Consider the following 26,800-nt stretch of genomic DNA (forward strand, 5'->3'; position numbering starts at 1 on the left):
CTATTGTTGCTTTTTTCCAGCTTTTCCACTACGTTCTCCCACACCAAAAGATGGAGCTATTATTAATTAGAAATGTGCATATAAAAAAATCTATTTTTTTTTTTGTTTTTTTGCTTCTCAAGAAGTTTTTTGAAAGTATCTCCTCACTTTTGAAAGCATCTTAACCCTTTCAGAACCTGTATTTGACTTTCACTAAAGGTTCATACCAGAGCTGTGATTCCTGGTACCAAACCTTTTTAGCTTCAGACAAGTTACTATTCATGTAGAATAAATTTTATTTTGCTCATTGTCAACTCAGCAACTGAACTGCTAAAAAGAAAATGTATTGCCAAAAGATCTTGTGTCACTTGGTCATAACAGATACCAGACCAGTTATCTAAATGAGCACGGTTTTCCTTTCCCTGGCTTCTGGGGAGGGAGCTGCATGCCTAACTGCAGTGGAACAAAGATGGGGAGAAGGGTTACAGAGGTGGGAAAAGAAGGGAGCAGTTGAAGGCAGAAAATTTGGGAAAAAATCAGTGGAAAAACTGAAGCCATGTAGATATATTATTGAAGAAGGAAGTGAAAAAAATAATGAAAAACATAATTGGCTTTGTTGGTGGAACACATTCACATTGAAGGTGAGGCTGCAAAGCTCAAGCTGGTAAGTTCTGCTGAACAATTTGCCTCTCATGTCAGGAAGAGGAAAGAAATGAAAGGTGCTGGCAGCTGAGGGTTTCAGTAAATAGTGTTCCTGGATGAAGGTGGGGATAGGGCTTCTCTCTGGGAGTGGACAGAGGTGTGTATGAAGGGGAGAGGAGTAGCACTGAGGCCTGCTTGCTAAAAGGGAGGCTGTGCTTCCCAGTGGTCTGTATGCAGGGAAGTCAAATGCAGCTTATAATCACTAAAGGATGTTTTTTCATGGAGTCTGGAGTAAGGACCACAGTTCCAAAGTCTCTTACCTTCTGCCTTAATACATTTCTGATATCTAATGTATCTCATTCCCTTTGTAGTGGGTAGTCCACAGAGGGAATGGTGGCCTGTTCTTTCCAATGGCTTCCTGCTCCATTTGTTTCAAGGATAAAACTTTTTGTTGTGAATTTATGGATCTGAGTCCAGCTGTTTCCCATTTGGTACAAGCTGAAATTCAGTTTTTGTTAGCTCTTTCTAACTTTTTTTTTTTTTTTTGCATTTAAAGAAATAATTTTTAAGCACAGATTTAAAAACATTGAACTCAATAAGTCTGAAAGTTACAGAAGAGGTTGTGTGAGCAGAGTGACTGTAACAGCATTATAACATAATCAGTTTTTTGTTGTGTGGCTTAAAAGTGTTCTTTTATTCACAGAGGTCACTAGATGTAGAAATAATAAACTACAGTCTTTGAATCTTAGTGCATTTTAGTGTTTTGTGAGCATAATTTTTGTCATACTTTATTCATGGAAAGCTGTGTGTTACATGTAGTTCAGGACTGGCTTTCAGCTATGCAGTTTGTGTAGGTTTTGCCCTTATTTATCACATGACCTTGTAATATCACTGTAGGCTCTCATGACTTCAGGGCTTAATTATTGTAATTCCCTTTTCAGTGGATTAGTGATGAGGCTAATCTTCTGCTTGCAGCTTGTTCACACTGTGGCAGTGTACTTATTTCTCAGTTTCAACTACCCTCATCATATTCAGCTTGCATTGTGTGTTTTACATTACTACCTACTACATGGTGTAATGTTTAAATTAGCTTTATGTATAAAGGCCTGAATAGGCATGTCTTGATTATATTTCAAGAATTTTTTTTTTTGTGTGTGTGTTAACCTGAACTAATTTTCAGATTTTGCTTCAAGATCTATAAAAGGTTTCAATCTGCAGATTAAATAATCTGAATATAGATGTTTGCATATTGGTGTCTATGTCACTTAGGTCTTAAACAGTGACTAAAATTGAAAGGGCATAGAGGATGATCCAGGTGACCAGCCACTTAGCTGCTGAGATGTGAGTCGTTGGTGTTAATCAGGAAGCACTTGGATATCCTAGACATCTTTTTAGGAGTAGTAGACACAAAATGATCTTTGAAATATTCAGTCTTTTTGGCATCTGGAGATTAAGTGGGATATTTTAGAATTTACTAAATGGCACTATACCTATGTTGAAAGTTGATTCAAGCATTAGGTGTTTACTTTGAAATAAGGTGGATTACTCTCTATACTCCATAACCTGCTCATCTCTGTTGGCTTTAATGAGACTTCAGACACAGTTGAGGTTAGCATCCTCATTTAGGTGCCCTCTTTTGGATGTAAATCTGACCTATGAGGTCTTTCATCCATGTGATTTTTAATAATGCTCCAGATCTTGACTAAGACTGCTGCATAATCTAATTAAAATTTTTTGGGAAAAAAAAGTTTTTTTATTTCCAGGGCATTAAATTCTTTCAAAACTTACAATGTTTTTTAAATGCAGTAATTATTCATGGCATTCAAATTCAGTAGTTTTACAGTGATAACTTTGCTTATATTTTGCCTTGTGGAAGTAAAAATAATGTGTGTAGCTCTTCTGTGCCTTAAAGAAAAGAGGCATATTTGAATATTATCTATTGTAAATTTAAAGGAAAACTTGTATATATTTACTTGGTTGCATAAATTGAGCTGAGATTATGCACTAAGAATCACATCTGGTAATTTCTGTTTTGAAGTGTCTCCAACAAGTTTCTAAGAATGGGTGATTTGTCAAGCATTTCTCTATTGTTAGTAGTTTAGTCTTTTCTAACTTCAGAATTGGTTTTGTGTTCATAATTTGGCATTAAACTTGTAATTTAAACCTTCAGATACTTTTGGTTCTGTTAGCACCCTCCTCGCATGGTCTGTGCAAACAGCTCAAGTGCATAATATTGTTTTCCACATGGGCTTTGAATTAATGTGTGTTTAAAAGCTTTGAAAGCTTTTCTGAAAGCTTTTCTTTCTAAATCTGTGAAATCCAGGAGATCTTTGGTATACCCACTTTGTTTGCCACCAAGCTAATGGTATTTGCCCGATGACAGTTTTAGTCTATTGCACTGAGGTATTGAAATAACTTTAGAATGTGCCTGTATAATACACTCCAGGCACATGTCACGATAACTGTTGCACGGGTGTCTTCAGGAATAAAGGATTTCCCTGTCCCCACTCCTTGCAATGATTTAGCCTCAAGGCCATGGGCAGTGTGTGTGGTCAGTGTACCTGAGGGGTTTCTAGAAGCACTGGGAGCACCAGGGCATCCACAAGGCCATCTGATTAGTTCCCCCTCATCCGGCCCACGTTGTACTCCTGCAAGACGAAAGGACAGGGGAAAGCTTTCTGTGTGTCAGTGCTTGGGTGAAGTGCTGAAGGGTGTTTGTCAAAAAAGGACTTACTGGAGCAGAAAATGGACAAAACCTAGATCAGTCAAAAATGTTCTTAACAGAATTTCTTGGAAGTAGATGTTATCTCACTTTTGTTGTTGAGTTCAACTCTGCTGTAATTGTCATTATTTTCCTATGTCTGTATTTAGTCCAGGGAGGGGGGAAAAAACCCAAGTATAGACTTAATTTACTGTCAGCCTTTGACATTTTAATGTAACTTCATGTAGTCTTTCTTTTAGCATAGCTCTTTTAATGAATTTCCTTGCTAGTAATGAATTGTAAGATTGTAAACAATAAATGTTTGTATATAGATCTTCTAGACCTTTTTTTTTCCCTTGTAGGCTGGGGTGGTGGGAGTGATTATGAGAATGGTTCAGGTTAAATGTAAGCATACATATGAGCATGTTCTGTAGAGTTATACTTTGCTGGTTTAAGTATGGTAAAGGGTGTTTTGTTAATTACTTATTGCAGTAAATAGTAGAGTTTTTCTTTAAGCCTGTGCTAGAAATAATGTCAAATGAAAAAATATTTTTGTATCAGATATGATTATATGAAAACACATCCTTCTGAGAAAATGCATCTAGCAGTGGTGGCCTGTGGTGAAAGACTGGAGGAGACTGTTACTATGTTGAGATCAGCCATTATTTTCAGCATCAAACCTCTCCATTTTCATATTTTTGCTGAGGACCAGTTGCACGAGAGTTTCAAAGGCATAGTAAGTATTCAAAAATGTATTCAATCAAATTGTAGCACAATTTGTAGCAGAATATATAGCAATTCTACATGTTTGATAGAGTGGCAGAAATGCAGGAGTCTAAGGTAATAAGGCATTTGTAGTGTTGAATGGGGATCTTTGAAATTTTTTCATGTGTAAGAATGCCGACCGCTGATACCAGAGTTTCTCCTAGAGACAGACCAAAACTTTCTGATCTGTCATCTTGAATCTGTTAAATACAAGCCTGATGTTCTGATCACAAACCAGTTACCTTGTATGAGCTTATTTAAAGTTGGCTTTACAAGAAAAAATTATAGATCTGTCCTTTTTTTTGTCTCTGTGCTTACAGCATGAGTCAGTCTTATATTGTTTAGAGAAATGGAAACACCTGTTTTTGAATGTGGTCGATATGGTTATGTGTAATTTTAGTAAATTTCAGTTAATTAAAATTACATTATGACTGGAGTAGCAGTTGTAGAAGCTGCTGAAGCTATAACTGTGGAGGGTTTTACTATTTTTGTGCTTCAAATGTCATATCAACTGTGACTTTAGTATGTTACACATGCTAATTTATATACACTGTTATGCAAACAGTAGCTGTGTCAAAAATGGAGTAAGATTAAATTTGGAAATAGTTCAGTGGTATTTGTTCCATGGTAAGTTGTTAAGAGAGGAAGAGTTTTAATTAATATACTTACTTTTATAAATAGTAATTTACTTTGCTTCCTCTTCCTTTTGCATGTGATCTGATGTGATGTGTTTTCTTCACAGTGGCTTGCAGGTGCCACTTTTTGTTCAAGTCTTTTGATTAGCTAACAAATTCTTGGATTTCTATTGTAGAAAAGAGGCATTGCACTTGTGCTCAAGTATCAATTTGAATAGCGATTTGATTTTTTTTTGTTACAGAATTGAAGTAATTTTTGTGATTTCTTATTTTCACATAGCTTGAAGAATTCCCCTATGAAGGAAAAGTTAATTACACGATATATCCAATAACATTTCCATCTGAGAGTGCAGCAGAATGGAAGAAATTGTTTAAACCATGTGCTTCACAAAGACTATTTTTGCCAGTAAGTTACTTTCTTGTAGGACAGTCCAGAAGTCTGTTAATGAAGCATCAAATGTCCTTGTTAATCTGATTTCTGTTTGGTTTTAAATGAAGAACTACCACTACTCCTTGAAGTTACTTTTTTGACATCCGAAAAAGTCCTCTGAATTTAACATTCTTCTGTGGCAGTAGTCCCCTATGGCATAAAAGTCCTTTTCTCACTTGATGCATTGTGGCACAGTATCCTCAGAAAGAGGTGTAGGTCATGTCATCATCTCAGAGGTGAGATGGATTTATCACACCTCATCTCCTCATTCCATTGGAAAGTCTCCCGTATGCATGGGTCTGAGAAGTCCTAGAGAAAGGGAGACAAGAAATGGGCTCTTGTTGCCAGTGTTTTGTGCATGTGCTCATCTAAGACACTTCAGAGGATGTGCTTCATGCTTGGGGGATTAGAGCCAGGGCAGCTATCTCCCAGAGGTGAGCTCTTAACACTTGTTTGATCAGCTGCATGAGCAAGCAAGGGAGCAGGAGCCAGAGAGGAGCTCCTGTTAGGGTAACACCTGGCCTCCACCTACTCCTAAGGAGCCCTGACATATAAAATGTAGAATGAGTACTTTTGTAATGCTGTTCTATATGAAAGTTATTTCCCTCTACAGAAATTCTTTAAAATGTGAGAAAAAGGAATGATACAAATTTATTGACTGCAATCTGTCAGTGTAAAGTGAATTTATTTGCATATGACAAAAATTTAACTTTCTTGTGTCTTATTAAGAGAAGTTCAATAAAACTTAAAATTTTGGTTTTAAATTTCTTTCCCTCACAGTTAATCCTCAAAAATGTGGATTCACTACTGTATGTTGATACTGACATCCTGTTTTTGAGGCCCGTTGATGATATTTGGTCTTTTCTGGGAAAATTCAACTCCACACAAATTGCTGCAATGGCACCAGAACATGAAGAGCCTCGTATTGGGTGGTATAATCGATTTGCTAGACATCCCTATTATGGAGTAACTGGAATTAATTCTGGAGTCATGCTAATGAATATGACACGTATCAGAAGAAAATATTTCAAGGTATGTGTGTTGCTACAATTGCATTTTTTGGTGAATTTCCATCTTTTAATTCTATTTCTGTTTCATATTCATATGTATTTTTCAAAATGTTTTTTCTGTAATTGTAATAATGCTCTGAAAGTACACTGTGTTTAAAATGGTATCTATTTTTTAAATGTCATTCACTATAAGACTTTTAATTTCAAGTGTGCTTGATTGATTTATTTTTTCATAGTTCTGAGAGATCCTTTGACTTAATACAGTTTGCTGTAAGTTACTTTTGCTAATACATATGCCCACATTATTCCTTCACTACAGGCATCCCAGAAAAACAGTTATTGTAAATTTGTAAAATGTGTGTGGTTGTATGACCAGGAGGTGGTGCTAAAACATTTAGTAAGTTGTTGAAAAGAAGATTTCCAAATTTTGATCTTTTACATTGTAGCCAGGTGATTATCACCCTAAGTATCTTTTTATTTGCTTTGAAGTCCTAGTTTTTGTAGACAAAGAAGTTTTTCATTAAAGTAGCTACTACTACGTGCATGGAAGCAATGCACACACCAGTAGAAATGGTCACTGCTTCTCAGACTTGAAGTTTTTTCTTATGTACTTGAAACACAAGTACAGAAGCAGTGTTGTGTGATTATGCTTGGGGGAAAGTACATCTCTGTTTAAGAGAAGTTTGATAAGGGAAAAATAATCATGCAGTCAAAAGCTTCTGGAAGATGCATTCATGAGAGGAACAATATAAACTTGCAGTAGACCTTAATTCTCCCCCATTTCCAGTGTGATAAGCAGCTTTCATCCTAGCATTCTTGCTGTGTATTTTTCTTGAAAAAAAATTCAGAGAATTTAAGAGAAATGGAGAATGGATTATCTCAGTTGTAGCTAAAAGTAGAGTTATAGTAGCTGTAGTGGCCGCAGTTTCTCCAAGAAAACTTATTGAAGAAAAGTTTATATCTTAAGCTCTGGCAGTGCATTTCTGTCTAGTGATTTATTTTCAGTGTGGTAAACACTAAGATAAAGTTGGTCTTTTATTCACTCTGTGCCAGAATTCTGGTTTGGCTTCTCAGTACAACTTAGTGTATCTGAGTCTATACACAGTAGGCCTGAGAGTGTATGACTTTTGCTTGTGACTGATAGCAAAGGAATGACTATTCTCAAACCTTTGGAAAAGAAATAGACCAAATTCAGGGGTAGGGGCTGTCCTAATACCCTTTGCCAGTGACACTGCAGATGCTTTTGGACCTTACAGGTAACCAGTTCGATGTTGTGTCCCATTAACTATTCCAGTGAAATACAGTAGAACTAGAAAATGCTTCCTTGTGTTATGGGAAGGTGTGAATTTGTTTATATTCTTTCAGGAGGCTCAACAAATTCTTCAAGGAGTTCTGGGAGTTTTTTTATCTTTTTAAAAATATCCATAGACCTTTTTGCATGATACTGTAGAGCTAGAGCATTTATCTGAAGTGAAAGTTTTGGATCAGGATATTCCTCCAGTGCTATGGATTTAAAACTGTGGGTTCTTTGTGTGTTGTAGCCCAAATTACAAGCTGAGCCGCTTGAGGCCTTTAAGCATCTTTCTTCTGTTGTCACATTGATTTTTAAGAGTCAGGAAGATCCAGAAGATGGATAAATAAAAAATAGAACTAGAGATTTTAGCCAATGGTTATAATGTTCATCTGGGTAGCAATAACCTGTAGTTCCATGTACTGCTCCAGGATTAAGTAATCTTTTATCCACTTACCTATTTAAGCCTCCTCAGTCTTCTCAGGAGTGTCAGGCCATTTCAGACAAGCATCCCAGCTCCTGGGCTGTCAGTGGTGCCTAATGGATGTTGTTCCTTCTGGTCCTATCTTATTTGTCTTGTGTGTGGAGTCTCTGTACGGCACAAATGCATGCACTAAATGCACACGTGTGTATGCTTGTGTACAGCTAGAAGTGCATGCACAGATGTGTTACTGAATATTATACTGCATTGTACTGCTCATTATACTGCATAACTGCACATGATGCTAGAATTCATAATGAAGCTTCTGATGGTTAGTGCCTACATGTTGTCTCTGCTAAGCAGCAGTTAGAAAATGGGAATGTAAAGCAGTCAAGACTGTTTAGGATATTGAAGAGGTAATAGTAGGTGACTTTTTTTGTATTTGTATACATATAGATGTAGATTTTTTTTAAAAGAGATATAGCAAATGCTACAGGTATGGTGCTTTTAAACAAAAGGACCAGTGAGGCAATGTGAATAGAGAGGAATGACTTCAATCACATTTATTGAGAAGGTTATTGATGCTTGAGATGCACGCACTCAAGGAGGGGAGCAAGCTCTTAGAAAATAAAACAAGCCCCAAATAAATTAACTTCAGATAGAGTGTGCAAAGGTTCACAGCTATGCTTTAGGAAAAAAGAAACAAAGTTCAGAGAGCTTCTATGACCTAAACCATTACAACTTTTTTTATCATTCATTGTTGCTTAGGGCTGTAGTTTCAAGAAATATGGTAAGCCTGCAAAAAACCAAATTGCTTCTAAAAGGAAGGCTCCTGTCTCTTAGTAGCTTCTTATCCCTACTTCTCTTATTTACTTGGTTGTAGCCTTTGATTTTTGGTCCTTTCTATGATTCAATTCAATTTGCTAACAGTAGAAAAAAGAAAACCTTCTGCTGGGTTATTGAAGTATATCAGCTTACATAAACATGCAGTAAGTGTTAGCACTACATTTTTAGTGTAAGAACAGCATCATGTAAACAGAAGGCAGAGGGCTGGCTCTCCCTTGGCATTAAGGAAATTTAAATTGGTCAGCTGTTTGTGGGACACAGCTGCAGTTTGTTTAGATATTGCTGTGTGATTTGAAAACCTTTCCTCAGCTTTATATTTTCTTAGAAGTTAAAAAAAGTAAAGGCTAAATGTGACAGCTTTTTTGAGTCTGACTTCAGCCTTTGCCAAGCAGTTTTCTGGTACAGAAATAATTAATGACCAAGCTAAACAAACAAAAATGTCAGAAAATACTTTGATGTTCCTCCATATTTTTTCTTCTTGCACATTTTCTTCTGCTCAAATAAACTTAGAGTTTTGAGAGTTCTTAAGAACCTGGCTGTATCAGTGTGATGTCATCACAGAAATGCCTACTATCATTTGGGGATTTTTTCTCAAATTGCTAGCATTGTTTGCATGTTGTAGAATACTGGAGAGAAGGCTTATATTCTGGACATTTTAAAATTAATGTAATATTTTTTCTTTGAGTTTTTTTACTTGAGTAACTTCCAAAAAGTAGTTCTATCAGAATCCTACTTCTCAGGCTTTCACCTTGCAATGGAATATTTTAAAGAAGGGAAACAAGTAATTATTCAAGTAGTTTCCCTTGCTCATACACTGGTGTCATTGTATATCACTGCTGTTTTATTAATATATAGCTCTTTTCTATTTATGCAAAGGTTATGGAAATATTACAATTTCCAGTTCTTAAATCTGACAGCACTATTTGTCAAGTAGCATTGCTTCTAGACATCTGGCTATGTGATGCACATTCTTACCTGCTTTGCACCTTCTTGGGATATCCTCTGGATTTCTCTGCTGTTAAAACTGTGCAAGTGGAAAGAAAATTCTATTAAATAATGACTTAAACAATTTAAACTTCTATTTCTATGTGTTGCTCTAAAACTGTATTTGTCATTGTATATTCTTGTACCATCATTTGCCTGGTATGAATGAGGTAATTTAATTCTGTTTTTAATTCTTAGCATTTTGTCTAAACTTAAACCTTAGGTCAGTATTCTGGGAATTGCAAATTTCAGGTGAGGGAGTAATCTTTACTGACTGTGATTCAGTCCTATTTATTTGCTTTTTTGCAAGGGTTTAGCTTAGTAATAAAGCCTGTGTTTTATTTAATATAATCACTTTGCATTGAATCTAATGATAATTCTTACTGGCAAAGAATTTTCTTGTGCATTTCTTATGCCTGTGCTCATTGAATACTTGCAGGAAATCATAATCATAAATTTTTTAGGAGAGGAGAGACTGTAATATTCTGTTTGGCTTCTTGCATAATATAAGGTATAGATCTTTTTTTGTATTAATTCTTGTCTGAAATCTTGTAGTATTTCTTGGTTTAGTCTTCAGTTCTGAAAGCCCTTCATATTTGATGGCTGAAATGATCTGAGGGAAGAGTAAAAGCTGAACTGCAATTTTATGCACTTTCTACTTTGTCAGTGTAAAGCACAGAGAAAGAAGTCTTTGATACTGTACATCTCAAACTGAGTATTTTGCTCCTGTCTCTTAACATGATATTCCTGTATGCAAATCTGAAACGACACTGGAGTTCTAATATAATTTTTCTTTTGGCAACTTGCTTAAAAAGCAGCAAGGTTAAATTGCTTATACTTGTTCAGGAATTTTCTCTCTATGGGACTTACTGCTATTCCATCCCCACTCTCAAAACTGTGAAGTACAAAGTGAGCAGCCTTGTTCCTTTTCATAAAGCTTAAATAAGCTGTAAAGATAAGAGATTAGCTTTAGAATATGTAACCATTTAAACTGCAGATTTGAATCCCTTTGTTAACATGGAATTCAGTGTAGACCAATTTACTCCAAGTAGCTGCTCCTCAACCAGAACCTTTGAAGAGCTCCTTGTCTTTTGAAGTGATTCTGCTACATCAAGAATTCAGGAATTTGGTATCAGCTGTTGTTTTGGTTCTTACTGACTTTTGCTACTGAAAAGTTGTCGTGTTGATGAGCAAATTCAAGTTCAGTAACTAAAAAAATAAGTTCAACTTGATGAAAATACTTCTGAAAACCTTTGAAGGATTTCTGTATTTTTGTATGCTACTTTGTAGCCAGTATTTTTTCTCTGTCTGTGTTCGGACCTATTTAAGAATTAATTTTATATTGAACTGATTTGAATTTTTGCAGTTAGCGTTAGAACCTGTGTATATTATAATTCTGTGAAAAAGAGAGAAATCGCATGACGTGTGGATATTTAAATACTCCCCATCTACTTGCTGCATGACTTAAACACAGTTTTGGTGTTAGATCCTACTGCTGCATAAAAAATCCCTTGCTATTCTTAGAATTCTTGATTTGAGATGTTAGAGGAAAATTTTTCGGTAAGTTGATCATTAGGAACTAAAGCATATTGGAAATGTCTGTAAGGAATTTCTTTAGACAGGGTTGTTGGTTTAAAAGGAAGAAGTTGTCTATACATTTGAGATTTGTACCTTTGCAGTGCTAGCTACAAGGCATTTCCTTCCCTATAGATGTAAGTGTCCTGAACGTGTGTGGTTTTGCTTTGTTCTGTTTAACAGAATGATATGACACCAGTCCGGTTACAATGGGGAGAAATTCTGATGCCACTACTGAAGAAATACAAGCTGAACATAACATGGGGTGATCAGGATCTATTGAACATTATGTTTTTTCACAATCCAGGTAAATCCACATTGATTTTCAGCCTAACCACTGTGAAGTTATCTTTTCCATAGAAAAAAATCTCCAGGAAAAAAAATCCAGGAAAATATGCAATAAGCAGGCTTTTGGGTAAAAGCCTTCAAGGGACTATTCACTTACTTAGTTCTCTGAAAGCATTTGAGACAGTGCTGGAGCTTGCTAGAGTGTAATGAACTGTTAGATTTCAAAACAACTTTACAGAAATTTATAAAGCTGTCCTAAATAAACAAAGAAAATATTGGTTTATTTCCTGAAACAATTTTGATACTTAACCCAGGGCTCTCATTTTTCCACACAGAAAGTCTTTATGTCTTTCCTTGCCAATGGAATTACCGGCCTGACCACTGTATCTATGGAAGCAATTGTAAGGCAGCTGAAGAAGAAGGTATATTTATTCTTCATGGAAATAGAGGTGTTTACCACGATGATAAACAACCAACTTTTAGGGCTGTCTATGAAGCAATAAAAAATGTAAGTGATTTTTGCGTTGTACTTTGTATTCTTTCGTGTATGTTTATCTATAGTGGTAAATGTATTTTGTAGGCATGTTGATATTCACCTTGATTGCAACAAAGTAATTTTTTCACTTTTAAGTAACATCAAGTGTTTTCCTGCTTTTTTCTCTTTTATTGATTGGATGGAGTTCCAGTAAATTCCTGTTTTGATGAACATCGTTTGATACAGAGTGTAGACTGTATCTAGGTTAGGATTCGAGAACCATGCCTGTAGTTGTCAGTGTTTATTTAAAAGGCTTTATTCTCATTTATTTAATAAATCACCTGGTGAATTGTTTCTGTGAGCTTTTGGACATCTTGGAATATCTGAATAATAGGAAGGTGCCGACAATGATCACTGAAATCCAGATACCTGTCCCTGCATGGGGCCATCCCTGAAAGTCACACCATAAACCTGAGAGCATTGTTCAAAGACTTCCTGCACTGTGCCAGGCTTCATGCTGTGACCACTTCTCTGGGGATCCTCTTCCAGTGCCCAGCCACCCTCTTCTGGAACCTTTTCTGAAAACCCAACCTAAACATCCCCTGACAAAACTTCGGGCCATTCCCTCAGGTCCTGTCTCTCACTGGTCACCAGAGAGCAGAGATTGGTGTCTGCCCCTTCTCTTCCCCTAAGAAGGAAGTTGTAACTGCAGTGAAGTCTCCCGTCAGTCTCCTCCAGGCTGATCAGACCAAGTGACCTCAGCCACTCCTCACATGCTTTCCCCCGAGGCCCTTCACTATCTTTGGTCCTCCTTTGGACACTAATAGCTTTATATCCTTACATTGTGACCAAAACTGCATGCACTACTTAGTCAAGGTGAGGCCACACCAGTGCAGAATAGAGAGGGACAATCTTTATCTCCATGATATCTGAATAAGCCATCACCAGAAACTTCATTTTTTTTGGAGATTTTAAAGTGCAGAAAAAAATCCCTTCTTCCCAAAGTTTGTGTGTATTTACTGCAACACTTTAATACCTAATTGTATCTAGATTTAGATTGTAAAATTTTTTTTTATATACTATGTTTTGACCATTTCCAGAAATTCCAGTGTATTAATATGTTGCTGTTCCTTTAAATACTAAGCAAAATGACTTCTTTTCATTCTGCAAATAAGTCATCTAATGAAGCATTTATCACTAAATCAGTATACTCACTGAAGAGCTGTAAAACTTAGCACTGATGCACATTTTAATGCAGCATGCTAGTGTGTGTGTATAACCTACAAAAATCAAGAGTATATTTTAATGTTGCTTTATAACACATTGTCATACAGGTATAAAAATGAAGAAAAGTACTTTTGGGGGTCTGAGAATACATTGCAGGGAAAGTGATTGTATTTCCATAAAAATATTATTTCTTTGTTTCCTTTGAGCATTGTCTAAAATAGAAGAAAAAATTATTTCCTTTTATTTATGATTCCATTTCATATGTGGATGCGTCAGAGAAAGTACGTAAACCACTACTGATTCAGTGGTAATAAGATGAACAAAATTATGTTACTTCAAAATGCTGTTTTAACTTAGCATTTGTTTATAAAAAACATTGCAGTGTTGAGCTAATGACAACTTTATTTCATGCCCATATTAAACATAGTATGTGTTTGACCATCATTCAATTTAATGAAACGTCAGTACCACTTTTTATACTGCTGTTTCATTATAGTTTGATAAGACTTGTATTACTTAAAGGTTATGTGTCATTTGAGAAAGTCACCATACAACAAAAAAAAATCCAGAAATCATTTTAGAGTTGTAAATTTTTAATTGGGTGTGACTGTGTTCACAGGGGTTCTTGGATGAGGGAAGAGATGAGAATGTTGACTTCATGTTCAGAAGGCTTATTATTTTATGATATATATATATTACATTATAACTATACTAAAAAGAAAAAGAAGGACAGGTTTTCTCAGATGCTAACTAGGCTAAGAATAGAAAAGAATGATAACAAAGGCTCGGACTCTGTCCGAGATAGCTCAGTCCTTGATTGGCCATTAATTATAAACATCCAAGATGGGCCAATCACAGGTGGACCTGTTGCATTCCACAGCAGCAGATAACCATTGTTTACATTCTGTCTCTGAGGCCTCTTAGCTTCTCAGAAGGAAAAATCCTAAAGAAAGGATTTTTAGTGAAAAGATGGCTGTGACAATTGGGTAAGGTATTTTTAAAAATTTCCTCCTTGCCTGTCTGAATACGTTCATTTGCCTAGCATAACAGAAATCTTTCTTCTTAGGTTTATTGAAAGCATGAGAAGACTTTTGTAATTTAGAGTTGTTTTTAAATTATTGCATTCAGAAACACTTGTGAGTTGTTGAAAACATGGAATAAACCTATAGACAGCAAATGTGATGCTGAAAATAATTTTTATAAAACTCTAATACCTCTGAGTAATGACACTCTTCCATATTAACCTTAAATTTTCTTAACCTCTTTTCAGTATTCATTTGGAGATGACCTGGTTCATTCGCTGCTGCAGCCCCTAGAGCGGGAGTTACAGAAAACCACGCACACATACTGTGGAAGAGTATACAAAGTATTCATAAAGCAGCTAACAAAAAGTGTAAGAGACTTGTATGCCAGAAGATCAAAGGGAAGGTGATTTTTGACTCCTAGCCGTTACATCAAGAGACTGAATTAACATAGCTGATCAAAAGGTGCAAGAATTCTATTACAGCTTGAATGGGCTCTTAATGTGCCCAGAAAAAAAGTTTACTAGCATACATAAAAATGAAGAAAATATTCATGTAATGAAGAGCAAGAACTTTTTTCTGCAACAGTGACTTTCTGGTTTTCTGAAGTTCAGTCAGTGCTAATGTTTGTCTCATATCTGATGATTTGGGTGTTACTGGCTCCAATGGTCAGTAATTTTAGTCTGCATAATTCAATTATCTAATGATAAATCAACAAGGAAGAAATGAAGATGACTGTTTGGGAGTGTACCTCATATATTGTCTAGAATTCTGTTAAACTGTGAATGTAGCAATAACTGAGTCAGCAGCACTAACCTCACTTTAAAGGTGTGAGCCTTTATGTAAACAAAGCTGTTTACAAGTGCAGAAAATATTCTCTTGTCAAAGAAATGTGTTGTAATCATTGACAATCTGTATGTGCCTTTATATGTTCATCTCTTACATGTTGAAGTACTGTTTTGACAATCTTGTTTCGTTTATCTCAGATGTAAACTGCACACTATAAATATGATTTTCTGAGAAATTAAGGATTAGTATGTGATACTAGTTTTCTCTGTAGTAAATACAGAGACTTTATATTAAAAAAAAATTGTTTCAACATTATAGAGCCATTAGCACCAAAAGATAGAGCAGAACTGAGGGGGTTTTAAGTAAAAATCCAGTTTGAAGTTGCTTGTCTTACAATACTTTAAAAAATTTCATGGTTTTGCAGCTTTATTGGGCATTTTGGAAGTAGAAAAAAAGCCCAGTAGTGGAAAGCTGTTGCTGTTGTATTTCCATACTAGGAATTATTACCTGATGATTGTTATAGAGTATGTAGTACCTAAAAGTGAAGAGCTGTAGTACAAGTTCTGATGCTTCATCAGACTGTGTAGTAGATGGGGTTTTTTAGAGAATATATCCTGTTATAATATTTTTTTAATAAATGGCTTTAAAATACTTTTGGGGCAGACCCTCAACTACATGAATGCATTACTGTTGATAGGGTGATAGTGATTTGCAACAGGAAAGGATTAGATTTCCTCCAATTATCTTAGTGAAAAAATAAAACCTTCTGTTTAAGTAATAAAAACTTTTTCTCCTGAGAAAACCATGAAGGGCTGAATTCTAGTGTTACAGTTAAATATTTAAGCTTGCATGGTATGAAATGTATTTGTAAAGTATATATGAACTTAGATAACCTATCTAAGTGAGATGAAGTCTTGATAAAGTGAGCTTTTGGATTCCAGGACAGTTCCTGTGTGTTGAACTTGGAGGATCCACTCACTGACTTGCACCTTCATCCCAACCCCATTTTAGAAGCTTAATTTTTGTAGCTGTTTCCTTGTAAAAGATAGACTGGCTCTGACTTCCAGATCCATGTGAGCTGGGCAAATGCTTTAGCAGCACAAGAACACACTCCACTGTCAGCAGAGTTTGTATCCTGCTTCTAATTTCCCTGCAGGCTCAGGGTATAAATTTTTGGGATGGAATCTAGGAAGCAGTCTGCCTCTCGTGTAGATCTCTTCTTGCTGTGTAACCTTTTGAAGCCTGAAAATGTAGAAATCTCTGTGAAGGTGAATACTGTAACTGACTGATTTTACAATATGCAGTGCATTATTTTTTTACATAAATACTGATTTTTTGTATCAATTTGTCTTCAGCTTTTCTTTTTACTTGTACTCTGTGTTTGTATGTAAAAAAATCTTTTGACTTTTTGTGCTTGTCTTTGCAGAAACTTTCAGTTTTGAATTTATTTTAAGTGTGTTGAAGACATGTCAAGATACTCTTAAAACCTAATGGACCATTTAAGAATAAAAGGGGAATGTGGACCTTAGCAGCAATATTTCCACTTGAATTTCAAATTTTATGGTGGAGTAGAACAAAAAGAATTAATTTTGATGCTTATTGTAGCACAAAAATTCTTACTTTGTGCTTATAACTAGAAATGTTTACTTACCATATTACAAATAGCAGAATGGTCTTGTGCCATACGTTTTGACTAATTTTTTTAATAGAAATGAAAACAGCTCATCTCAGTTCACCTCCAGGTAACACTCATGAACACTTTAGAAAAGTTTTAAAAAATGCAGAAAGCTTCCATTAAGTAATTCTGCAGAGTATTTGTCTGTTTCAACTACATTTTTAGTTCTCTAATCCTTGTGTTTTAAATTTAGGAAAACAACCTACTTTTACAAACAAAAACCCAAATCTGGCTTATAAGGGAAACATTTAGAGACACTAAAAAGACTGGGAATCCAGATAATGTGATAGAAACCAGTTATGCTCCAAAACATTTGGATACCTGATTTGTAAGTTTAGATGCTTAGAAGTGTAGAGCTTACATCCAGCTTGGGAATTCTTGTCTCTCTAGTTTTACAAGCATTGCTTCTTCTACATAGTGAGTACTAACAAATTACAGACCTTTAGGAATCAAATTTTTAATGATTTATTTGTTATAAAGTTATTATAAAGTGTAAAGTTTGATAGAAAAATATAATTATCAGGAAATACACATTCAGTTTAACTGAAGATAAATCTGTCTTCCTCATGCTTGATTAGTCTCTATGTCATGGTACCTTATTCTGTCTCTTCCAAAGGGATCACAGTCTCATGGCAAAGAGATCTGTGTGAAGATGTTAATATCTTATTTGGATGAACTTCTGTCACTCATTGTAGACAATATGAAAAGCAAGCTGTCCCTTCATGGGACTGAAATACCCTTGTGTGTGGTGCTTGTGCCACTGCCAGTTACTAAGGCTGCATAAGCTTTATGAAAATGTCTGTCCAGTTATTTGTACTTTTGCTGAAATTTAGACTGTGGTAACCTTTAATGCCAGTTGAATTGGTTTTGGAAAGCTTTTGGTTTGAGCTTAGAATGATAAAGAAAGCAGATTGGGGGAGGGGGGAAATATTTTTTGTTATTCTTATTTTAAACATATTTCAAAAGAGAATGGAGTTGCCTTATGCTGGTTTTGACCTAAATTTGGTCAAGCTGTAAACTTCTGGCAAAATGCTGATTGGAAAACTGAGCTGTCATTGTATTTCTTGATTTGTATCAGATTTCTCTCCATACCAGACATACTCCAGCCATTCAGGCTTTCCACACTTCCATCTGTACATTTTACATAACAGGATGATTAGAAGCCAGCTCTCTTCCTTTTCCTCCTCCCAAATTATACTTCTATCTACACAGCATGGAAAAGAAAGTCGCTGCAATCTAGTGGTGGGAGTAGGATATGGTCTGGGTCTGCTTGGAAGGTTTAGGAGCAGAACATGCCAGAGGTATAGCTGAAGGTGTAATGTGTTAGCTGTATGTGCATTCTTGGGCTCTTTTTTGGAGTGGAAATACAATGAATTACTGCTGCTTATTAACTCGCATTTATGGCTGTCATGGTGTTTGTGGCAGATTAAATGGGGTGAAACTCAGCACTAACTTCAGCTGTAGGAAAACACTAGACTTCTGGTTTCTTCTGCCTGGTTTATAAAGGTGTCTCCAAATGTATAGACATATGTAGAACTTCCACTCCTTAGAAAGCTTAAGTTATTTTTCATTGTCTGTTTTCTGGTTCAAATTGAAGGATTTTCAACTAGCAAACAGGTTTAACAATAATATATATCATAATATATAACAATATCATAACAATAAATCAATTGTTATGATTTATTTTTTTACTTGACTAAGTGGAATATTCATGTGTAATTAAAATGAATGTATAGGCTTTTTGTCAAGATTTTTAAAGTAAATTATCAATTTTTTGAGTAGTTACTATTTTAACACTCTCTTTCATGGTAGCTAATGTGATTATAATAGTTATTGTGGCTTTCCTACCCACTTTCCTACTTTGTGAATAGATGGCAGTTGAAACAGCTCCAGCGATTTTTTGTGTTAAAATAAGTTGCAGAGAACTGTAATGTGAATGTGTGACTTCTATTAGCAGGAAGTGGATTCTTCTGCAGCAGGGACAGTAGAAGTAGGAAGTAGTGGGAAGGTACTTCTCATCACCATGGATCTTGTGAAAGATCTTGTATCTGTCTTATGGCATTCTTGCTGTCAGTCTGAGCATTTTTCTATGCACAGGAACTTAGAAGTGACTTTACTGTTTTATTTCTAATCTCTTTGAATATCTTCTGTTTCTTTTTTGGAAGTTCAGCTGCATTTTTCTGTACATTTGAGAAGAATAACTGAAATTCGTACAGAGTTTTGCACAAATAACAGCCAAGTTATTTGCTCAAGTTTTCCAAATGGGCAAAGCATAAACCCAGTGAGTAAAAAATAACTAAGGTTCCCTTGGGAAAACAAAAAATGTTTGATCTTTCTAACACTACAGAGAAACATTTGACAGCTTGCTTTTTCTGTATTCAACTGCCAAGTCTTAAATAATGCAGGATAATTTCCTATAGAAATGCAGGTTGCCTCACAGTTGCGCTGTAATCCTAGTAGAGTATTCAAAACTATTACTCAGGTTTCAAAACAGAAGATGTTTACAGAGGTAATAGTGAATTTTCCACTTCAGGAAGTGAGGAGGAAGTCTCATTTTAAAGTAGTTCTCAAAATCTCTCTCTTGTAACCATTTAGTAGATCTATACAAGAACAGCTTGTCCTGCAAAGTTGTCATGAAATTTAAGATATGTTTGTCTCCTGTGCCTTTCCAAGCCTTCGTGGGCCTATTAAAATTTTAAGTTTCTTGAAGGGATATTGAGTAATTGGAAATTCTTGTGTTAAAATTCAGTTGTGTCTCTTCAGTTTTGTGGTTGCTTTATGCACAGCTGCAGTCAATTCTTGAGAGAGTCCTCATTTAAACTTATGAATGTGCATCTTCCTGTATATTTGCTTGCAAATTTCTGCAGGGCTTCTTTATGCTCCCTTCTGCCTTTTCCCTGCACTGCTTTTAAAAGATAATCACTAAGCTCTTCTTTCATTTGAATGCTTATAAAAATTGCAGGAGGTATTATTACAGGTCTCTTTGCAGAAACCTGTAATTAAAGGAGGACCTGTATCCCTGCTGTGGTTGGGTTTTATTTTTTTCTTTTTCTTCAGACTGCTATTTGATGATGTTCAGGTAGGAGGAAGTTTGCAGTGATCAGTAAAGTCATTATGTTCCTTGAGTGATCATCTGGTAGTTTCTTCCCTGAATATCTGTTCTCTTAGGGTACATGCAGGCTGGTGCCTGCCTACTCCATCCATATGATTTCAAGTTTCTTTAATCCAAGCAATGACCATCAGTTCTGTTAGATCTGGATTTTAAATGCTTCTCCTATATCTGGGTGCCACCTTAGTTGTACAACCCAAGGACCCAGTCTATTTCCACTTACAGATCATACAATCACAGAATGGTTTGGGTTGGAAGGGACCTTAAAGCTCATCAAGCTCCAACTCCTTCATCAAGCAGGAACACCTCCCACTAGACCAACTTGTTCAAAGCCCCATCCAACCTGCCATGAACATTTCCAGTGATGGGGCATCTACAACTGCTCTGGGCAACGTGTTCCAGCATCTCACCATCTTCACAGTAAAGAATTCTTTCCCTGATACCTAATCTAAACCTTCCCTCTTCCAGTTTAAAGCCATTCCCTAATCCTGTCACTAAAGCTTTTGTAAAAAGTCCCTGTCTAGCTCTCTTGTAGGCCCCCTTCAGGTACCAGAAGACTGCTCCGAGGTGTCCATCTTTTATTTAATTTCCTTGTTTCAGTTTCTGTGGAGGGATAGAATGGAAGAAAATAAAGATAGTGCAGAAGGCAGTCTCACACCTGAGGAGTTGCAGCTGCACTAATCACCAAAGATTAGGAACAGGCCTGCCCTTAGCAGGCCACAGCTGTGTCCAATAAGGACGAGTGCTACAAAAGAGTGGGTTAGCTGGGTGAGGAGAGACGTGGAGTTTGTTGGCTGTGCTGTGAAGAGAGTTGGAGTTTGTTGGCTGTGCTGTGAGGATGAAGGAGTCAGTGCTGTGAGGAGATGCCCATGAGAAATTACTGAGAAGATAGGGGAGCTTTGCAATAAGATGACAACAAGTTTCCAGGTAATCCATAGGAATAAAATAGAGAGATAACAAGGAATGCACAATTTTTCACAACAGGAGCTAGATAATTACAGATTTCTGAGATACAGTTAACAATTTTGAAATAGTTCTCTATCCTTGAATATAATTTCTGATTTGGTGGATGTAAGGGTTAGTGTCCTTTGTTCATCAAATGATTTGACTTTTCCCTGTGTCAGCCCCTTATGTGGAGGGATGGGCAGATAATTCTTAAAAGACTGATTCCTTGTTTACTGTGAATTTCAAGGAAAAGAACTGTAACTTGTCACTGTAGATCCTTATTATCACCCTATCTAAACTCTCTGAAACTAGGAATAACTTCCCCCTTGCTGCTGTATTGTTGTACTAGTTTTATTTGTTTCTCAATGGTCATGCTGAAAGGGGAGGGGAAATAATGCAGTTATTTGTATCTCCTTGTTAGTTCCTGGCCTGTTGTTTTTGAATTCCACATGACTCTTGAAAACCAACAACTAACCCTAATTTCAGAGTCTGGGTCAAAGCCAGAGATTTGCACTTTAACACCCTCATTTAGGAACATGGGTCATAGGCCATACTCATAGATTAGACATCAGGACAGTTTCCTTGTTCTCTTTTACCAGAACAAGTCTACAAAAGCAGGACTTCTCAAGTCTGATACAGTTTTGTTGCTCTTTTAAGAATGCTAAACTTCAAAAATACAGGCATGTAATATTCTGAAAGCATATTAGAAGCCTTTAGCATATAATATAACCCTATTGTCTGTAAGTGTTATGACTACTTTTCAAGGTACCTGTTGAACTAATAGTCTCACTCAAATTCCCCTTCCCTCTTTTCCACAGATAATTTATTGATTTGTCTCCTTAGAGCAAAGCAAACATTTGGGATTTTGCTTTAATAAATGTTCACCTGAAACCAAGCTGAATTTTGCAATGGGAGAAAAGAGAGTGTGAAGTTTGTTTGCTAGGAGTTGTTTCTGCACTTCAGACCTCTCTAAGGCCACAGAGTGCAAACTTGGGGCTTACCTGTGGCTTTCTCACCACTTGGAGAAGTGCTGCTAGATTGTGCTGTCTTTAATTTTCTCATTACTGGCATAGAACACTGATAGCTAAAAATGCTTTTTGTGCCTTCCTAAGTGGCCTTTCTACTTTCTGCAGCTTGTATTAAATTATTAAACTGAGATGGGCAATTTATTATCATTTTCTAATACCTTCATATTCTGGGAGGTCGCTTTCCCTCCTGTTCTTCCTTTGGGTCATTTAATATCATGCCCTCATTTTCAGAATTATAATCTGGGTACAAAGATCCATTTCTTCCTCTATGTCTTATGAATGTTAATGTTCTGCCAGTCATTTCTGTACACATTTTACTAGAGTAATTCACATTAAATCGGTATGTGATATTTATAAGAATAGCTTTGGAATACAAAAGTAGATGTAGAAGTTATCCTAAAATGCAAATCTTTGTGGTTGAATTTATGAGTATTTAGGGCATGATTTTTAGGCTTCCAAGAAAATTAAAGCAATATAATCTGTTTCAACTAATGATTTAAGACTAGGAAATCAAATTTAGTTAAAGCTGATGTTTTAGCCTTATAATGCTGACCTGACCTATTGTGTCTCATTGGGCAGCTGATGTCTAAGAAACTCTGCTTCCCTATTGGATTTCATGAAACTTCTTTAAGTATTCAATGCAGCTCTGACCAGTCACTGGTACTGCTATTTTTTAAATTAAAAAAAAAAAGAATTTGTAACATTCTTTTGTTTTACATTTTTATGCCATGAATATTCAAGGTGAATTTGGATTGCAGATCTAAGCCCAAGAAATAAAACCCCCCAATTTTGCTACCCAAAGTGTGTTATGTATGTTTGTTTTTTGATTTGATATTATTCATCAGTCTTGTGGGTACAATTGATGTATTGGGGGTTTACTTCCTGTCATCCTTTCTGCTTGTTCTTCCTGGTTTGTCTCCTTTCTTCACTACCCTCCAGTCTGCTTGCTGCTTGTCTTCTCTAGGAGCTGGTGTCACTGTACCTCTCTGATCTTTCTGGATCTCCCTGGCAGTTGAATGTGTTCTGCCACCAGGATGCAGAACTGTGCTTTCAGGACTGTGTCCTGTGCCAAGGTGACTGTACAAGTTCAAGCCAGAAGGGTTCCCTGGAGCAGGCATGCTGCTTTCTCCACAGAGCTACTGCAAGAGCACCATGTCTGGGCACCTAAGCCTGTTCTTGACCCAGTGTAGTGCAGAAGCAGTGCTGTGTGTTTCTTCATTGGAACTTGGGGAATAAACTGAGTTTCCTATTGAGATAAGATCCCAATATTACCGGGTGGAACGTGCCTGGGCTCCTCTGGCCCTTGCTGCTTGACCAGGGGCAGCAACTGAGATAGTTTTCACCTCAGAGACACCCCTGGCTGGCTGGATGTTGCAGCTGGCACTTGAAACAGGCACAGGCATGCAGGAACTCAGTTTTACCTCTGGGGGAAAGGCTTCAGATGATGGTGAAGGGAAATAGGAGACTGATTCTGCTGGAGGTTTAAACCAGAGTTTTATCCCATGGTCACAGATCTCTGAATCTTCTAACAGCTCCAACAGAATCCCAACCGCATGGTCCCATGTCTTTTAAGCCCAGGGAGAGGGGGAGGGGAAGGGGTAGGTGAGGCACCAACCAGGTAGGAGAGGGGAAGGCTCAGGGGACAATGACACTTGGATGGCCCAACTGTCCCCAGGGCTGAGAGGCATCTTTTGAACTTTGCCAATCAGACGATGGCCTTGCTGGCCTACTGAGATTGACAGACACCTCTCAGCAGGAGGCAAGGGGAGGGGAAGGGAGAAGGTATTGGCAATCCTGAAGGAGGAACTGGTATAGCTAAAACAGGATATTGCATCACACCGCAACAGTTTCCCTTTCAGCTTTGTATTGACTATTACAAAATTGTAGCCATATTTATTTTGCTGTAGAGATAAAGGCTTTTTACCAGAGGTGTGCTTTCAGGAAGAAAGCTTGGCTGTTGAGGCCATTACGATTGAAAGGAGGTGATCTGAGCCATTCTGCTTGCCTGAGGCAGGCAGGCTCAGCTGGGCTTCTGAGAGCAGCTGAGCACCTGGCTGCCAGGGCACCTGGTGTCACAGGAGGGCTTGGTCTGTGCCCTGCTCCTGTACGTGCTGCATGACCTCCAAGGAAGAAGCAATCTTCAATCAGCTCTTCTTTCTGTGAAGGTACAAGGAGAGGAAATTGATTTATGACTTCAAAAGGCCCAAACAAAGTTTTAGAGGGATTGCTGAATGCAATAGAGTGTGCAGTGTATAAAATGTTTCTGGCTGAAAAATTAACAGCTGCAAATAGCCCATTGAAGCACACAGGATTTTGAGAAGTACCTTCTTCACTGGTCCATAAAAACATTGAATAAACTGAGCAAAAGTTAGTGATGGTAGGATACTGCTTAAAAACTAGATCAATATCTTATTTTTGCAGTAATCCTATTTTGCCTATTTTGATTATTCTTTGCCCAGAAGGATAGGGTGTAATTAATGAAAATTGATTTAACTTGAAGAATAAAGCATTAACAGTTTTCTATTGTAAGAAAAATGAAGCAGCTAGCAAATTCACAGGGTTTTTTTATGTGCTAGACCTCAAGCAGTTTATAAATTAATTACTTATTAATTATTATTTAAATTAGACTCACTTTATTAGCATACATTTGTCAAATAAGGCATCAAGAATTTTTATTTATTTGCACAAAATAAACTTAACTAGTTTTATAAATTCTAGAGACCAAGTGCAATTAATACCTTTTTGCAAATATATGTATTTTGAGAACACCACATCCTACACCATAACTTTATACCTCTTAGAAGTGAAAGTACTTGTTCTCTGCATAGAATAGTTTTGTGTCTCTGAAAAGGTGTAATTTTTAGAGGAGCATGTTTATGTGGTGCCTTGTGTATACCAGCACTCTTCATTTTCATCTAAATTATAACTTTCTGATGATGCAAATTTATTTTTTGTGTCAGTAAAGCAAGTGTCCATTACCCTAAACAGCACTGGAAAATGCAGAGAGTTTTGTCATGACATCCACTGGCACCCTGGCAGGCATTAGAGAAAACAAACTGAACTGAGTTTCCTAAACAGAACCATTTAGCAGTACTGTGCCTGACTGAAATTACTGGCTCAAAATATGCTTCAAAATATCCCATAAGCACAAAGGACATACAATAATACAGTCTTCAACAAGAAGGATAAATACAGACCTTCTGACCTCTTCAGAAATCCTCCCTTAATTAGTTTTAGTCCTGAAAGTAGATGTGTCAGAAGCTCCTTGAAGTCCATTAAGCATTTTGCTATTGATTTAGTATGAAAGTGTTCAGATACCCTAGCAGTGGATGGCAGCATAAAGCACTGATAAATCAATTAATAAAGTTTGGCCATGGCGGGGAGGATGATGGTTCATCTAATCTCATCAGTCATATATCACAGGCCATCAAATTTCTCCCTGTTACAGCTGTAATGAACCCAGTAATTTATTCGACCAAAGGATAACTTGTGTCCAGCTAGCCCATGCCTTTCTGAGAAATGTCCAGTCCTGGTCTGAGTGCATAAAGAAAGAAGATGCTTCTCTTTGCCTGTTTGTTGCAATGGTTCATTGCTCTCACAGTGATGAGCGTGTTCCTCATGTCTCATTTGAATTTTTTCTGGCATTAGGTTTCAGCCATGGATCCTTTTTATGCATCTCCCCACTGGGGTAAAGAGATTCTTAATATGCTGCAGTTTCTCCTTGTGGTGATACTTAAATGCAGCAATCAAATAACTTCTCGGTTTCATTTTGGATAACTCAAACAAATTGAGTTCATGAACTTTTACTCAAACACATCTCTTAGGTTTTGTGGCTTGTTGTGTTGTGTCTGTATAGGTTGGACTGTTCTGTTCCCCCTATCATGTAATGGTTCTGCCATGGTTCTCCCCTCCCTCCCTTGTGCTGCCAGTTATCCCAACTCCTCCCCAGTTGCCTTGGAGACTAATGTACCCTTTCTCAAATCCCTCCCCGGTGCCCTGTCCGTCACTCGGTGCTCCCACCCTTCTCTCTAGGAACTTCCAGCTTGAGCGTCGAGTGATTGGCTCAGGGACTGGGGCCCCACCCTCAAGTTATCCCCATTGGTGTTCTCCCTAAGTCAATCTTTTGTATCCCACTCCCTTCTGAAACCCTATTCATCCAAGGACTGACTCCTCCCCTGTCTCCCTCCCTCCTTATAAGCTGCTGCAACCCCTCTCTCTTTCCTTTCGGTTATCCGTTTCCCTTGGAACGCAATAAATCTGGATTCACCACAGGTGGAGAGCGCTCTCTTTTTCTGCTGACTGTAGCCAAGCCATGTCCTACCACAAGGTCACGCTGCTGTCGTAGCACAGAGCGTTTGCCTCAGGTGCTGTCCCAAACCATGGAGATTGGGACAGTGCCCCCGTACTGCTAGCAGTGCTGGATAGCCAGCCGGGACCTCTGAGAATGACAATCCTTCTCCAGCTGGACCGCTTCAGTGGCTCTTTTTAATACCTTCATCAGTTTTCCAGAAGCCTCCTTAAAATATGGGCACAGCATAAAATATAGTATACAGGAATTCAGTATAGTATACAGTATAGTTAAGGATTTGGTAATTTTAATACCTGAGTAAAATTTTCCTAGTACTTTCTAAATTTGTACATTGAGTGCTCGTGTTAGCATACTGTCCATTCCTGTGCTTGGATCTTCATTCCTTGCCGTGGGGGCATTTGTCTTTGTTGGAGTGAGCTCAGCCTAATGCTGTTTCATCACAGTAATGCAGATTCAGCTGTGGAATTGCTGCTGTTATCATTGTTTATCATCTTACCAGGTGTTGTCATCTGCAAACTTCATCAGCTGTGATTTTATATTTCCTTCCAAATTACCAGTGGAAGCTTTTAATGATGTTGTCCTTCATAACTTCACTGGAAACAGCTCTTCGATAAAGATTTTCTATTAAAGATTACTTGTTGGGAGTGGCCAGTT

General features: G+C 37.1%; 1 protein-coding gene and 1 long non-coding RNA gene across 3 annotated transcripts in view; both read left to right on the forward strand.

Moving 5' to 3' along the window:
• The window catches only part of GXYLT1 (glucoside xylosyltransferase 1), a 29,268-nt gene extending 12,844 nt beyond the window's left edge, over positions 1-16,424 (forward strand). For both annotated transcript variants that reach the window (XM_054631406.2, XM_054631405.2), the window contains 6 exons: positions 3,884-4,058; positions 5,003-5,128; positions 5,933-6,184; positions 11,463-11,586; positions 11,903-12,075; positions 14,540-16,424. In XM_054631406.2, the coding sequence (XP_054487381.2) occupies positions 3,884-4,058; positions 5,003-5,128; positions 5,933-6,184; positions 11,463-11,586; positions 11,903-12,075; positions 14,540-14,701 (1,012 nt within the window). In that variant the 3' untranslated portion in view covers positions 14,702-16,424. The remainder of the gene's footprint in view (positions 1-3,883; positions 4,059-5,002; positions 5,129-5,932; positions 6,185-11,462; positions 11,587-11,902; positions 12,076-14,539) is intronic.
• A 2,011-nt stretch (positions 16,425-18,435) lies between these two features.
• On the forward strand, positions 18,436-22,632 carry LOC143694148 (uncharacterized). Its single transcript, XR_013182441.1, has 2 exons — positions 18,436-20,644; positions 20,676-22,632. It is a non-coding gene; the product is annotated as an uncharacterized LOC143694148 (long non-coding RNA).
• Positions 22,633-26,800: the final 4,168 nt, after the last annotated feature.

The sequence above is a fragment of the Agelaius phoeniceus genome, chromosome 5 (assembly GCF_051311805.1).
Source record: "Agelaius phoeniceus isolate bAgePho1 chromosome 5, bAgePho1.hap1, whole genome shotgun sequence".
NCBI lineage: Eukaryota > Metazoa > Chordata > Aves > Passeriformes > Icteridae > Agelaius > Agelaius phoeniceus.